This window comes from Rousettus aegyptiacus, unplaced genomic scaffold (assembly GCF_014176215.1).
Source record: "Rousettus aegyptiacus isolate mRouAeg1 unplaced genomic scaffold, mRouAeg1.p scaffold_m13_p_17, whole genome shotgun sequence".
NCBI lineage: Eukaryota > Metazoa > Chordata > Mammalia > Chiroptera > Pteropodidae > Rousettus > Rousettus aegyptiacus.
In genome coordinates this window covers 5,707,399-5,719,808 of record NW_023416292.1, presented here as the reverse complement: position 1 = coordinate 5,719,808, position 12,410 = coordinate 5,707,399, and the positions used below count along the sequence as shown (strand labels likewise).

The 12,410-nt window shown below is 52.0% G+C and overlaps 1 protein-coding gene, 1 long non-coding RNA gene and 1 pseudogene across 4 annotated transcripts in view; 1 reads left to right on the top strand and 2 right to left on the bottom strand.

Moving 5' to 3' along the window:
• The window catches only part of PLXNA2 (plexin A2), a 197,723-nt gene extending 189,193 nt beyond the window's left edge, over positions 1 to 8,530 (top strand). For all 3 annotated transcript variants that reach the window (XM_016150253.2, XM_016150259.2, XM_016150256.2), the window contains exons 27-32: positions 762 to 861; positions 1,822 to 2,012; positions 3,353 to 3,522; positions 6,014 to 6,226; positions 7,154 to 7,304; positions 8,011 to 8,530. In XM_016150253.2, the coding sequence (XP_016005739.2) occupies positions 762 to 861; positions 1,822 to 2,012; positions 3,353 to 3,522; positions 6,014 to 6,226; positions 7,154 to 7,304; positions 8,011 to 8,106 (921 nt within the window). In that variant the 3' untranslated portion in view covers positions 8,107 to 8,530. The remainder of the gene's footprint in view (positions 1 to 761; positions 862 to 1,821; positions 2,013 to 3,352; positions 3,523 to 6,013; positions 6,227 to 7,153; positions 7,305 to 8,010) is intronic.
• On the bottom strand, positions 6,605 to 6,723 carry LOC118612999 (annotated as a pseudogene).
• LOC118612841 lies at positions 7,785 to 12,172 on the bottom strand. Its single transcript, XR_004955100.1, has 2 exons — positions 10,003 to 12,172; positions 7,785 to 9,796 (listed from the first exon to the last, which is right to left on the bottom strand). It is a non-coding gene; the product is annotated as an uncharacterized LOC118612841 (long non-coding RNA).
• Between the last annotated feature and the right edge of the window lie 238 nt (positions 12,173 to 12,410).

Genomic DNA, 12,410 nt, shown 5'->3' with positions numbered 1-12,410 from the left:
AAGGTGGCCCAGACAATATAGGGCCCAGGCCAGAAAGAAATCAGAGCCAAAACAGAAAACAGACTTCAGACCAGGGCGACTTGAAATAAGATCCCGATTAGGATGTAATGAGAACATGAGCCCTGGGTCCCGACAGACCTGGCTACAGAGAGTGGCTCCCCCTGTATTAAGTGTGGTACCTTGAAGACGTTGGTTAGCCTCTCGATGCTTGAATTTTCTCATCTGTAAAACGGGAATCATTATAGGTAACTCACAAGGTTGAAGGGAGGCCAGGTCTAGCCCAGCACTGCCCAACAGAAAAATAATGCAAGCCACATGTATAATTTAAAATTTCTACTAGCCACATTTAAAAAGTAAAAATAAACCGATAAAATTAATGTCAACGATACATTTTATTTAACCTAATTGATCTAAAATAATTATCATTTCAACATGTAATAAATATAAAAGTTATTAATGAGATAGTTTGTATTATTTTTACTCATGCTAACTCATTGAAATCCAGTGTGTAGCGAACGTTTATAACACATTTCACTTCAGACACTTCTGGTGCATCTCAGTTCAGACTTACCGAATTTCAAGTGCTCAGTAGCCACGGTGGTGAGTAGCCACTGTGGTGGACAGCAGGAATTGTTTCTAGTATTCCTGAACTCCTCGCATGCTACCCGACACCTATTCCATAACCTCGTAGAGGTACTTGACTGTTCAGTTTTCCAAGACACTGACATTCACCCACACTATACCTTTCATATCCTTCGCAGGTGTCAGACAGATCAGTAGTGGCTCTGGTCCCTAAACAGACCTCCTCCTACAACATCCCTGCCTCTGCCAGCATCTCCCGGACATCCATCAGCAGATATGGTGAGGACCAGGAAGGCAGCCTGAGCAGCTTGGAGCGGAGTCTTCTGTGACTTACCAGGGACCACTCACCGTCCCTTCTGATAGCAGGAAGTCCTTGCTGCTGCCGGCCTCCAAGCAAAGGCCTTTGCTTATTTGTTTCCTTTCTCTCTAATCCAGTCATTTCCAGAACAGCTCGCCTCCTCAGAGCTGTGGGAGCAGGTGGCACCACATGCCTTTCCTTCGATAGCTCAGGCCTGGTGAAGGAGTTCGAGGGGCCCAGAACCAGGAGGGGGCACATGGAAGGCAGGTTCATACGGCCCAGTCTCTGCCTATTGTCCTGGCTGACTTATAAACAGAGCCTGCTTTTACCCTTAGGTGTCCCAGTTTGGGCAATAAATTGGCCCTCCCAGCCTGTCCTCCACTGAGGAGAGCTAGAGCAATGAGATTACAGTACTCCTCTCTCCCTTACTGCTTTCTCTGGTTTCCCTAAGGCTTTGGGCTGTCCAGCTAAAGGACACCTCAGGGCTAAGGCTAGTGGCTCCAAAAGGCCTTGGCAATTCCATATTCTAGCCCCCAAATAAGAAGGGCCCCATTAACTCCAAAGAGGCAAGATTACGGCTCGCAGCTCCTTAGTATCCAGATTTTTATCAAAGCACCTGTGAAAATATCCGTTTGACATTCTACCTATTGATTATTCTTTGAGGGAAGCGACAGGAGAGGGGGACTCCCAAATTCCCAAGGATGTCCCCAGCTCACAGAATTTCTCATTCTTCTTTTTACAAAAAAGGTTTCAGGCTGTCCTCGTGCCTCCAGGGATTTCTAAAATAACCCACCCAATACAAGGCCCCAAGGCTCCCCTTCCAATTGACGCTGGTTTATTCTGAGTGAGCGTAGCAGCTGGGCAGGTATTCTAGAAGGATTCTTCAAGCAAGGATGATGAAATCAGTTGCTCACAGGCCTCCACTGCCCCCTTCTCCTCAGACTCCTCCTTCAGGTACACAGGCAGTCCTGACAGCCTGCGCTCCCGGGCCCCCATGATCACCCCAGACCTGGAGAGTGGGGTCAAGGTGTGGCATCTGGTGAAGAACCATGACCACGGGGACCAGAAGGAAGGTGACCGGGGCAGCAAGATGGTATCTGAGATCTACCTGACCCGGCTGCTGGCCACCAAGGTAACTCCTGCTCTGTCCAGCCCAGGGAGGACACCGCGCAGTGTGTCCTTCGAGGGGACCCGTTCAGACAAGCAGGCCCAGGTCTCCACGCAGGCTTTCCAGGGGATCGGCCACTGTGGTTCTCTACCCTCTGGCAAAGTCATAATGATACCCTTGTTCCAGCCCGTTCCTCTTCAGAGGAGGGGTTCCCTAAGGCCTGGATCCCTTAGGGAGATGTCGTTTTCTTATTGGCATTAACTGGACAAATTTGCTAGCCTTCGCCGCCATTGCCTTTTCCATCCACTTTCTGGCCACAGCGGGAGGGAAAGCGTGAAGCTCTGGCCCCACCAATAAGCTGGGGGAGCTGGTCCTGCTCCTTCCCTTCTACCCCTAAATGTTGCTAGAAGTGAGGCACAGCAGTGCTGGAAGCTGCGATCTATCTTACAGCTTCCTTCACAGAGAACTGATGTGCCTGTAAGTATGGCAGTCATGCAGCCCGTACAGGCCAGGCTGGGCTGGGTTTCAAATGCTCTCTCCCACTGACCACACAAAAATGCCACCGAAGTTCTAATACAGTGGCATCTAGATTACAGCTCTCGGCCTTGCTTCCGGAAGTGGCACAGAAATACACCATCAGACCACGTGTCTCAAATTTCACTTCGCCTAATAGGCTAATAAGGGACCAACAAAGAGACACCAGAAAAGGTTGTAATTTTCGTGACCTTCAGAGGTGTTCCTGGAACCTGTAAACTGTGGGACTGAGGCCCAGCCTCGTCTCCACCCCAGAAGCCTCCAGAGGCCGCATGGGTCAGGGCGATGCCTGCGTGTTCTTGAATCTGAACCCCTCACCCTCCCGCAGCTCCCACTCCAGAGACACCGCTTAGCACTAGTATCAGAAGCCTCTTCATGCCTCCCTGCCTCTCGGACCCTCCGAGGTCCTGGCGTGTTCCTGCCAGGAGGCTCCCAGTCCCGCAGCTAGTTCTTCAGACACCCTCTCGTACCAGCCTTTGACCACTGCCCCGCCCCCCATTTCCCGTGGGGAGCCGGGACTCAGAGGACTCATCGTCTCCCTGCCAAACGCCCTCCTGGCATGAACACAAGCATAAACGTGCCATGTGGCTAAAAGTTGGAGGAGATCTTCCCAGAAACCTGCAGCCCATTTAGTCCCTGCCGCCTCCCCGAGACCCCAACAGTCCCCTCCCCACCTCAACTCTGTCTGCTCGGCCTGGCATCGCGGACAGGTTTCCGAGGCAGGATCGGTCCCAGGCACCATCTGGCCGGCCCGTCTGTTGCCTGTTGCCTCTCGCCTCCTCCCCCGCCCTTCACTTCATACTCTCACCTCCTGCCCCACCCCACCCCAGGGCACCCTGCAGAAGTTCGTGGATGACTTGTTCGAGACCTTGTTCAGCACTGTGCACCGGGGCAGCGCACTTCCCCTGGCCATCAAGTACATGTTTGATTTCCTGGATGAGCAGGCAGACAGACACAGCATCCACGACACAGATGTGCGGCACACCTGGAAAAGCAACTGGTAACCGCTGGGGAGCCCAGGGGGTGCGGGGAGGCAGCCTGGAGAGGCTGCCAGCTGTGTGGGGTGGGGCCCGGCAGGGACCCGGGAGATGGGGGAGGCTGCGCGCTGCGGCTGGTAACCCCAGGCTCCTCAGACAAACAGCGCACATATGCTCCGCAGAGCCACCACAGTCCCCAGGCTGTGCCACGTGGGGCCTGCCTGGCTTGGGGCCCAGCGCCAGGGCACACCCTTGAGCTCTGCCCTTTTAGGCCGAGACCCTCCTTGGGAAGCGCCTAGCTCTGGTTTTCCGGAAAAGGGAGCTGGGGGAACCTGCACAGATGCCCCATGTGAGACCTAGAAGCAGAACTTCAAAGCAGAGGCCGTGCTGGCGTTCTGAGCAGGGCAGAGCCTAAGGCACTTCCTGAGCCCCAGGAGCCCCAGGTTAGACAGTGACCCCTGAGGAAAGTGGCCAGAAGTCGGGAGAGAGCTCACACCGGCTGCAGACTGGAGCCCACCGACTAGGAGGATGTCATCACAGAGTCTATCCCTTAAGGCCAACTTATTGCCCATGGCTTTCAGGAAGCAGAGGGCGTATGTCCTGCAGACATGACTCTTCCCTAAAGCAGTGGGAGAAAGCGGCTCCCGCAGGCCCCTGACATAAGACTTTTCTTTCCTGGGTTTGAACCTGAACCACAGACCAAGCTTAGGTCTGGCTTTCAGGTCAGACAGGGCCTGGCCAAGACCTTGAGTCAAAAACCTTCTTTCGGGAAAGAGCGGCAAGCAGAGGTCCAGGCATTTGGGTTGGGCAAGCAGCCCACACAGCTGTCTGGAGTCAGCGATCTCCTCAGAAAACCAAGCCGACACAGATGGGCCCAGGCTGTTATTTGGGAATCAAAAGTCCTAGCAACAGGCAAAACACTTTGGAAATACCCAGCCCCAACCCCATATAGTCCTTCCCTCCCCGGGGTGTGGTGGTGGTGCTGAGCCCTGCAGCCTGCGGCTTTGATCACAGAGAAATGAAATGGAAAGCCTCGGGGGGCCATGGGCGCACAGGCCAGCGTGCGCTTTGCCGGGCCGGGCCTTGCATCAGCATCCCCGTCGGGCCCACAGCTGTCTCCTCCGCTTCACGGGATCCCAGCCCAGCACTGAGAGTAGGCGATTTCAGGGAAATCAGGAGAAAATTCTGGATTATTCCCATCTCTGTGCCTTCTGTTGTGGCCAGGCCCTAGTCATAGGAATGGCCTACCCTGGTGTTGCGGCGGAGAGAGTCCCCTTATCCAGACCTCAAATAGCTAATGTCCAAGGAGAGAATGTCAAGAGCTCCCCAGAGCTGCGGGAGGAAGGGAAGGGTGGAAGAGATGAGTCATTTGTCAGCTGTGGCAGCTCCTCCCGGGTTTGAGGAAAGTGAGTGATCCCTTTGCATTTTGAAAGAGGAGCAGAAATGCTAATGGAAGGGGCATTGAATAGGTAGAACTGATCCTTCCCGAGACTTGGCAGGACTGAGATATTTGGGAAAGTTTGGGGTTCGTGAGTGTCAAGAGAAGATGAAGGATGGGAAAGTAGAGATAATGGGCTGGGTTGCTGAAACATCACCTCAGGCCAGAAGGACAAGCCGGGGGACAGAGTTCACTCCACAGAGGAGCCAAAAGAGTTAAGGCCCGGAAGGCAGCTGGAGGAGAAGGCCAAGTTGGAAAAGGCAGGAGAAACAGCAGCTGTTCTGGATTTGAAGGGGAATAAATGGGCTTATCCTCCTTCTGCCTCAGGAGCAGAGAAAATGCATTCTGCCCTGATTATAAATTCCCACTTCGCGGAAGAAACTCCCCTAAGGACTGATCAGCTCCTCTTGGGGTGGGAAAAACTCTGAGACCCAGTGAGTCATTTCCAGGGCACCAACAATGGCCTCCGCCTTACCCTCTGCCCCTGTCCGGACCTCTGGGGAGAGTCCTGAAAGAGCTGTCCCCGGGGGAGCCTGCTCCTGAGCGCCGCAAGCCTGGGGGGCGGTGGGAAGGGGATCCGGAGGCCGGGCTGGGCGGGGAGCACAGGTGGCGCCCTTTGTGCCCGCTCTGAGGCCGTGCCTGGGGCTGCTGGCTGCCCTGCGTCCAGACAATGGCTATGGCCAAGGGCACTGTGAAAGGAGTCGAGGAGCCTGGTGGCTTTGTTAGAAACCCTGAGAAAATTGTGCAGTTCTCTGTACTTGGGCCATCCTAGGGGCACAGAGGCCTTTGGAAAAAACTACCAGGAGGAACAGAACCCGCCCCATGCCCACCCCTCATTCGTTAGAAAGCAGGGTCAGCACCCCGTTAGGGTACAGTGGCACCCCTCCGTTTCTTCCAGGGTCAGGAACGGCTTAAAGTAAAATAACAGCCAGGGCTGGATCAGATTGCTGTGATTTCATTTCCTTGCCCTTCGGAAAGGGAATTTTGCCTTTCAGGGTGAAGAGAAATATTAGTGGATAGCTTCAGGGGTGCGGCCAAGGTACAGCCCGTGGGGTCTGCTCTGCTTTTTCATACAGCCTCCCTCTGCGCTTCTGGGTGAACGTGATCAAGAACCCCCAGTTTGTGTTTGACATCCACAAGGGCAGCATCACGGACGCCTGCCTCTCCGTGGTGGCCCAGACCTTCATGGACTCCTGCTCCACGTCGGAGCACCGGCTGGGCAAGGACTCCCCCTCCAACAAGCTGCTCTACGCCAAGGACATTCCCAGCTACAAGAGCTGGGTGGAGAGGTCAGTAGCGCCCTCGGGACAGACCCAAGCCCCGGTTTGTCCGCTGCATTCGCCACCTGCGGGCTTCGCTGACCCAGGGTTTTTGGTACCTTGGGGACCATATGCCCCCGACTTCTCCCCTGTCTACACTTCCTTCTTGGGGAAGGAAGGGAAGCTTTGTGCCCTTGGAAGTCAGATCATTGTCACTCCGATTGTCATTTATTAAGCACATGCTAAGCACCTGGCACTGTGATGTTTTATTTTATTTTATTTTATTTATTTTATTTTCTTATTGTATTTTATTTTATTATTTTATTTTATTTAGGCGAGGCAACCTTGGTTGACCTCAAAGATTGCAAGGACCTTGTCAGCTTACAATCCCTTATTTTTTATTTTTTACACCTATAACACCTGGTCTTCCTAGATGATCTCCCATCCGAGTACTAACCAGGCCCGACCCTGCTTAGTTTCCAAGATCAGACGGAATCGGGCTTGTTCAGGGTGGCATGGCCATAGACAGCACTGTGATATCTGTATGTATCATCTCAGATAAAAAGAGTTGTGAACTAGGTGTTATATACATCCCCATTTTACTAATGAGGAAACTGAGGCACAGAGAGGCTAAGTAACTTGCCCAAGGATTCCACAGCTAACAGGTAGCAGAGCTGAAATATGAATACAAGGAATCTGGTCAGAGTCTGGGCTTTTAAGCACCCTAGGGACACTGCCACCAGGAGCTCAGAGCTTGAAGGAATCTGGCCTTAGGGAAAGCCAGTCTCTAGGTCTCAACCTCAGCTTGAGGCAAGAGGACAAAGGAAGCCACATCGGAAGAGAAATAGGGAGACAGGAACAATTGAGGACACCTCGAGCTTGCAAGGGCCTAGGACAGCTTGGTGTAGGCAAACCTTTGCTGAGTCCTCATCAAGGAGCCTGTCTTCTCTACGGCAGATACTACGCAGACATCGCCAAGCTCCCTGCCATCAGTGACCAGGACATGAATGCCTACCTCGCTGAGCAGTCTCGCCTGCACGCCGTGGAGTTCAACATGCTGAGTGCCCTCAACGAGATCTACTCCTATGTCAGCAAGTACAGCGAAGAGGTGAGACAGGACCCCGGGAGGGAGGGAGGGAGAACAGCGTGCAGCGAACAAGGCGGTTAAACGGCCTGGCCCAGGGCTTCAATAACAGCATCAAGAGGTAGTTAAGGAAACACATTCTTGGAGTGAAAAATCCTTGAGCTCAAAAGTCATTCCCATTTTTTTAGAAGGCAGCCTAACCTCTCTTGATTCATGGAGCACTTACTTATACATTCCATTGTCTTTCACTCATTGTTAACGTAATAAATAGCACTTAATAATGTCATTGTTTTTCAGTTGAAAGTGTTGTACGATTAATTTCATTTTTTCTTTGACAATGAATCAGACTCTTCTTTGCATTTGAGCAGATCCTTTCAGATACATTTCAGACAGACAAGTGAGACTTAACGTGAATAGGACAGCTTCAGAGAATTCTCAAGTCGCGTATGAGCATCGTACCTGAAAGTAATATTAGTAATGATAATAATGGCTAACACACAGTACTTCCTATAGACCAAATATTGTCTTTAAGACCTTAGATATAATATACATACATATATACACATTACACACATACACATATCTACATATGTGCATGTTCAATTAATCAGGTACATCATTTAGGGTCATGTCTGTCAGGGCAGAATGGAAAGGCTGATAGAAGGATTCGAAAAATGGCGTCTTCTCTGCTGAGTCCTGAAGCCTTCCCACCTTTGTTTTTGTTCCTCAGCTCATTGGGGCACTAGAGCAGGATGAGCAGGCTCGGCGCCAGCGGCTGTCATACAAGGTGGAACAGCTCATAAGTGCCATGTCCATCGAGAGCTGAGAGACGGAGCCTCCCGTTGTGGGAAGAGGGGGACCTGTGGAAGCCATCACACTGGGAGTCTCAGAAGGAAGGACACGCGGAGGGGATCAGACCCCAGAGCTCACCGTCTGTCCCCTGAGACCTCATCTCGGGGAGAGGGGAGGGCCCCTCTCCCCACGCCAGCCAGGTTTCATCACAGGCGGTTCCTGCAGGGAGAGATCCGGGGCGACATCCATCCCCTGGGAGAACAAGGGAGACGCAGGCCGTGGAGAAGGTGCTCCTTCAAGCAGAGAAGCGCGGGCTGGGCACAGCTCGGCCTCTGTGACTGCTGCTTTGCATGAAAACTCATTTGATGTATATTGGGGAAATAATGAGAACTTTATTTAATTTTTTTTAAGAAAAAGGAAAACCAGAAATAAAACAAAACAAAAAGACTCCCTGTTAATCCCGTCCAACTTTTATTGAATTATGGTTTCTATCCTCCTTCCTTCTTTTGCTCCCATCCCTCCCTCCATGTCTAACTCCTGTTTTCAAATGCCAGAAAAAGAGATGCTGAGAGAAATTCGAAGGAAAATGATTATTTCCTTTCCCTTGAAATTATATTTAAAAAAAAAAAAATGATGAGAAGAAGAATGAGCACAAGTTTGCACCAAACACTTTGCAAAAATAGAGGCCAGTAAAACCTGGAATTACCCGGGCAGCCGGAAGAGCCTGGGAACTGCGAACGTCACACCAACTGCAAAGCCATCGAGTGGCTGGCTCAGCCTGGCTGACTGGAAATTGAGCTTTACAAACCACACACCTGTATATTCTCATCTCTTGAGAGGACATACGTGTCCGTAGAGAACCAATGCTTTTGGCTACCGTTTTTCCGTGTGTGTTTGTTTTTGTTTCATTTAATCCCAAACCTCGACACGTGAGGAGCTGATCTTTGGTACTTTTCCTTTTGGTTTCCCTAAAGTTACTACCAGAAGTGGGGGAGAGGTGGGCCTCCCCCAGACCAGATGCCTGGTCTCCCTGTGGACATTAGGCGGCTCTGCCTTACGTCAGTCGCTGTCATAAACCAGGCACCCTGCGGAAAGGGCCTGGAGGCACGTGGGCCAGGCCTCCCGGAGGTTCCCCGTGGGAGCCGACGTGGGGACATGGGTGTTCGGCTTCAGATTCCACTGCGATCCGCTAGTGGTTTTTACAATTAAAGAGAACACAAAAATCAAACACTGTTTACAGCAAGCAATACTTGAAGAGCATAGGTTTAAAAAGCTGCGGTATTTATTGCTATGCTTTCTTTCTTTCGTTCTCTCGTGCCTGGGGAGGAGAGACGACCCTTCCTTCGTATGTGGAAGCTCCTGAGGGTCTGAGCTCTCGCCTCAGGAGAAATGACTGTAGCATCCCCGCTTGGCTGTCTTTCTGCCACTCGTGTCCTTATGACTTTGAAGGACCTGTGGATGTCTTCTCACTGAGCTCCTTCCCTTCTCTCTCCTGCTGACACCTAAAACCATGATGACCACCTCTCCGGAGTGCAGTTTCCAAACAAAGAGACCAGAGCTCCCCACCCAGGGCTAGGGGACCATGGAAGCCAGTGGCGGTCTTCAAGAGGACGGGGGCTCTGTTGGTGGCAGGACCTTCGTGATGGGGACAGCCATCAGAGTTCCCAGGCCTCCCGCACTGGCAAGGACTCATGCAGCAAGCTCCAACTTCTCTACAAGCAGCACTGGAGTGAGGAGAAAAGAGGACAAGAGAAAGGCGAAGAGATGGACGTTGGGAAGGCAGGAGGGAACCACCCTCCCCTTTCCACCTTCTGCTTTTCAAGGGGCTGCAATGCTGGGAAACTGCACCAGCCACCCCTAGAGAGACCAGACCAGGATCGTTTCTTCTCTAATTAACTCTGGGCCCCAGCTTCTCTGTGTCCTGATTTACCTCCACACAATTCCAGTTTCCAGAGGCTCTGCTGACCGCATTGGATCCCAGGAAAGGGCTGGGGGAAGGGGAGCTCTGAGGGCTGGCTTCCATCCCCCGAGTGTGGCTTTGAATCGCTGAGCTAACCACACAGCAGACATCGCCTGGTCTCCTCAGCTCCAGTTTCTTGCCTGAATGCAGCTGACAAATGGAAAGAGAAAAGCATTCAGCAATATACTCAGGAAACTCGGTTGTTTTCATTCTAATTCACAACCAGCCATGCCAAGGCCACTTTCTTCTGATAATCCACTTCTGTTAAAGTTTCTCTGGGCCCTATTAATAGCCTGAAAGAAATACTAATGACTGGCCTTCTACACTAAGCCAAAGTGTTTATTCTTCACAGGACCCAAAGCTTATCAGCTCAGAGCCCATGATTTACGGAGATGAAGAGAGAGTAGATATGGGCAAGAGGAATGTAAGTGGGAGATTCCGTGCTATCCACCAAAAAATCCAGCCCACCCTCATTTTACTTCTGAGCTCTGAATGAAGGTTTTCTGACCACACCACTGCTCAAACTGGCATCCAGGGCCATGCCCCACAGAGAAGTGAAAGGAAGTTAGACATCTCAATTGCATCTTAACCAACCCTGACCTCTATGCATCCACCCAGGTATCTCCCAGCAACTACTTTCGGTGACCATTCACTGCCCGTGGGGATGCTTCTTTGAAGGTTTGTGGAGAGTGCAGAGAATGACGGGGGGGTGAGGGGTAGGCGGGAGAGTAGAGAGAAGAGGAGCCAGAGCTGGCGAGAGTGGCTCGGCCCTGCTCCTCAGGATTCCGTGAGGGAGCCGGGGAGGTCGAGTGGCCAAAGAAATGGCACAGGGGCATCCCTGAGGAAGGGATTAAGAAGAAGGAAAAATCGGTCGGACTCAAGCCAGGCCATGAGCGTGAAAATTCAGAGAGCCTTTGCCCTCTCTGGCTTCCCACCTATCTATCTCTCCTCCAACTCTTGGCTTTGAGTCACCAAGAACCAATGGAGTCCATGCCCTGTGGACCAGAGAGGAGAGGAAGCTGATCGGCCTCTCTTCTCACTATTGTTCAATCTGAAGATATTTTGACATTGTGTGAGGAATAAATATTAAAGTCACAGTCCCTCCCCCACGTGAAGCCACCCAGCTTGGAGGGAGGCAGGGAAGGAAGGCTCTCTTGAAAGTCAATCCAGCTTCATTTTGTTTTATCGCTCTGCAAAGAGACAATTCTCCAGCAAAGGAAAAGAACCCCAGAAATGTGCTTGGCAAGACAGAGGGTGTTACTGGGTAAGATGGAGATAAGCAAGATGTCCATCTTGGTGGAGCGAGTCGGCCCGGCCGGCCTCCTGCGGCTTCCTGCCCTGGGCATGGCATCAGCTCCGTCTGTGCTGGCGGCCCACCCTCTCCCGACAGCACGTCTCTCAGAACCATTTCCAAGCCACCAGTGGCAGAGAGCTCGCCTCCTTTCAGAGTTCAGTCATGGAAAGCTCGGATCAGCTGTTAACCCCACTTGAGTGAGGGAACTGTTTCTTACATTCATTCATTCAGGGAACCTTCATGAGCTGCAACTATTTCCTAGGCATTGCCCTAAGGGCTGAGAAACAGCAACGAACAAGACCAAGAAGGACCTTCTAGCAAATTCACATTCTTGGGGCTGCTGGTTCCTGCCACCAACTTAGCAGGCTCAGTTCTCCTCCTTCACCTGCAGAGGGCAGGAGTTTTGTAGAAAGGGAGCCAGAAGAAGGAAGAAACTGACCAACCCAGCTGCCTTACCTTATTCTGGGGACCTTACCCCGGCTTGGAGCACCCTCCTCGTTTCCACTGCCACTGTCTCTTCCAGTGGTACGTCTCCGCTGCTTGAGCCCCTGACCTTCCTTCATTTCCACAAAATGAGGACAAGAAATAGCAGTGGAGGCCCCTGGCCCTGTTGTGCATGAAGCACAAGTAATGGATGGGTGTGGAGGATTTAAAAGGGCCTGAGCAGAACACAGACTGCTCGAAGCCTCCCAGATAAATCTCCAGGTGCATCCCTGTTGCCACACCTGCCCCCGTTCAGCCCGGAAATACTGAGCCTGCAGCTGCTCTGGGCGACGCCCTCTTTTCCCAGCCACACTATCTGTCATGCCAGAGGCTCCTGGGGCCTGGCCACAGGCTCCTGGGGCCTGGCCACAGACAGGAAATAACTGAGACTGGGGTGGGGTGGGGCCTCCGTGGGCAATGAAATGCAAAGCAGCCTGGTAGACGCAGGGCTGTGGGAGTGGATCCCACAGGGAGACTTGGGAGGTGAAGTTCGGGGCCTTCTGATACCTTGTCACAGGAGCAAGTTTTGAGAAAATGGTGGCATCTTCTTCATAACTCCAAAGGCTCTCTTCCCTCTTTCCTTTCTCTGGTTTCCTCAAAG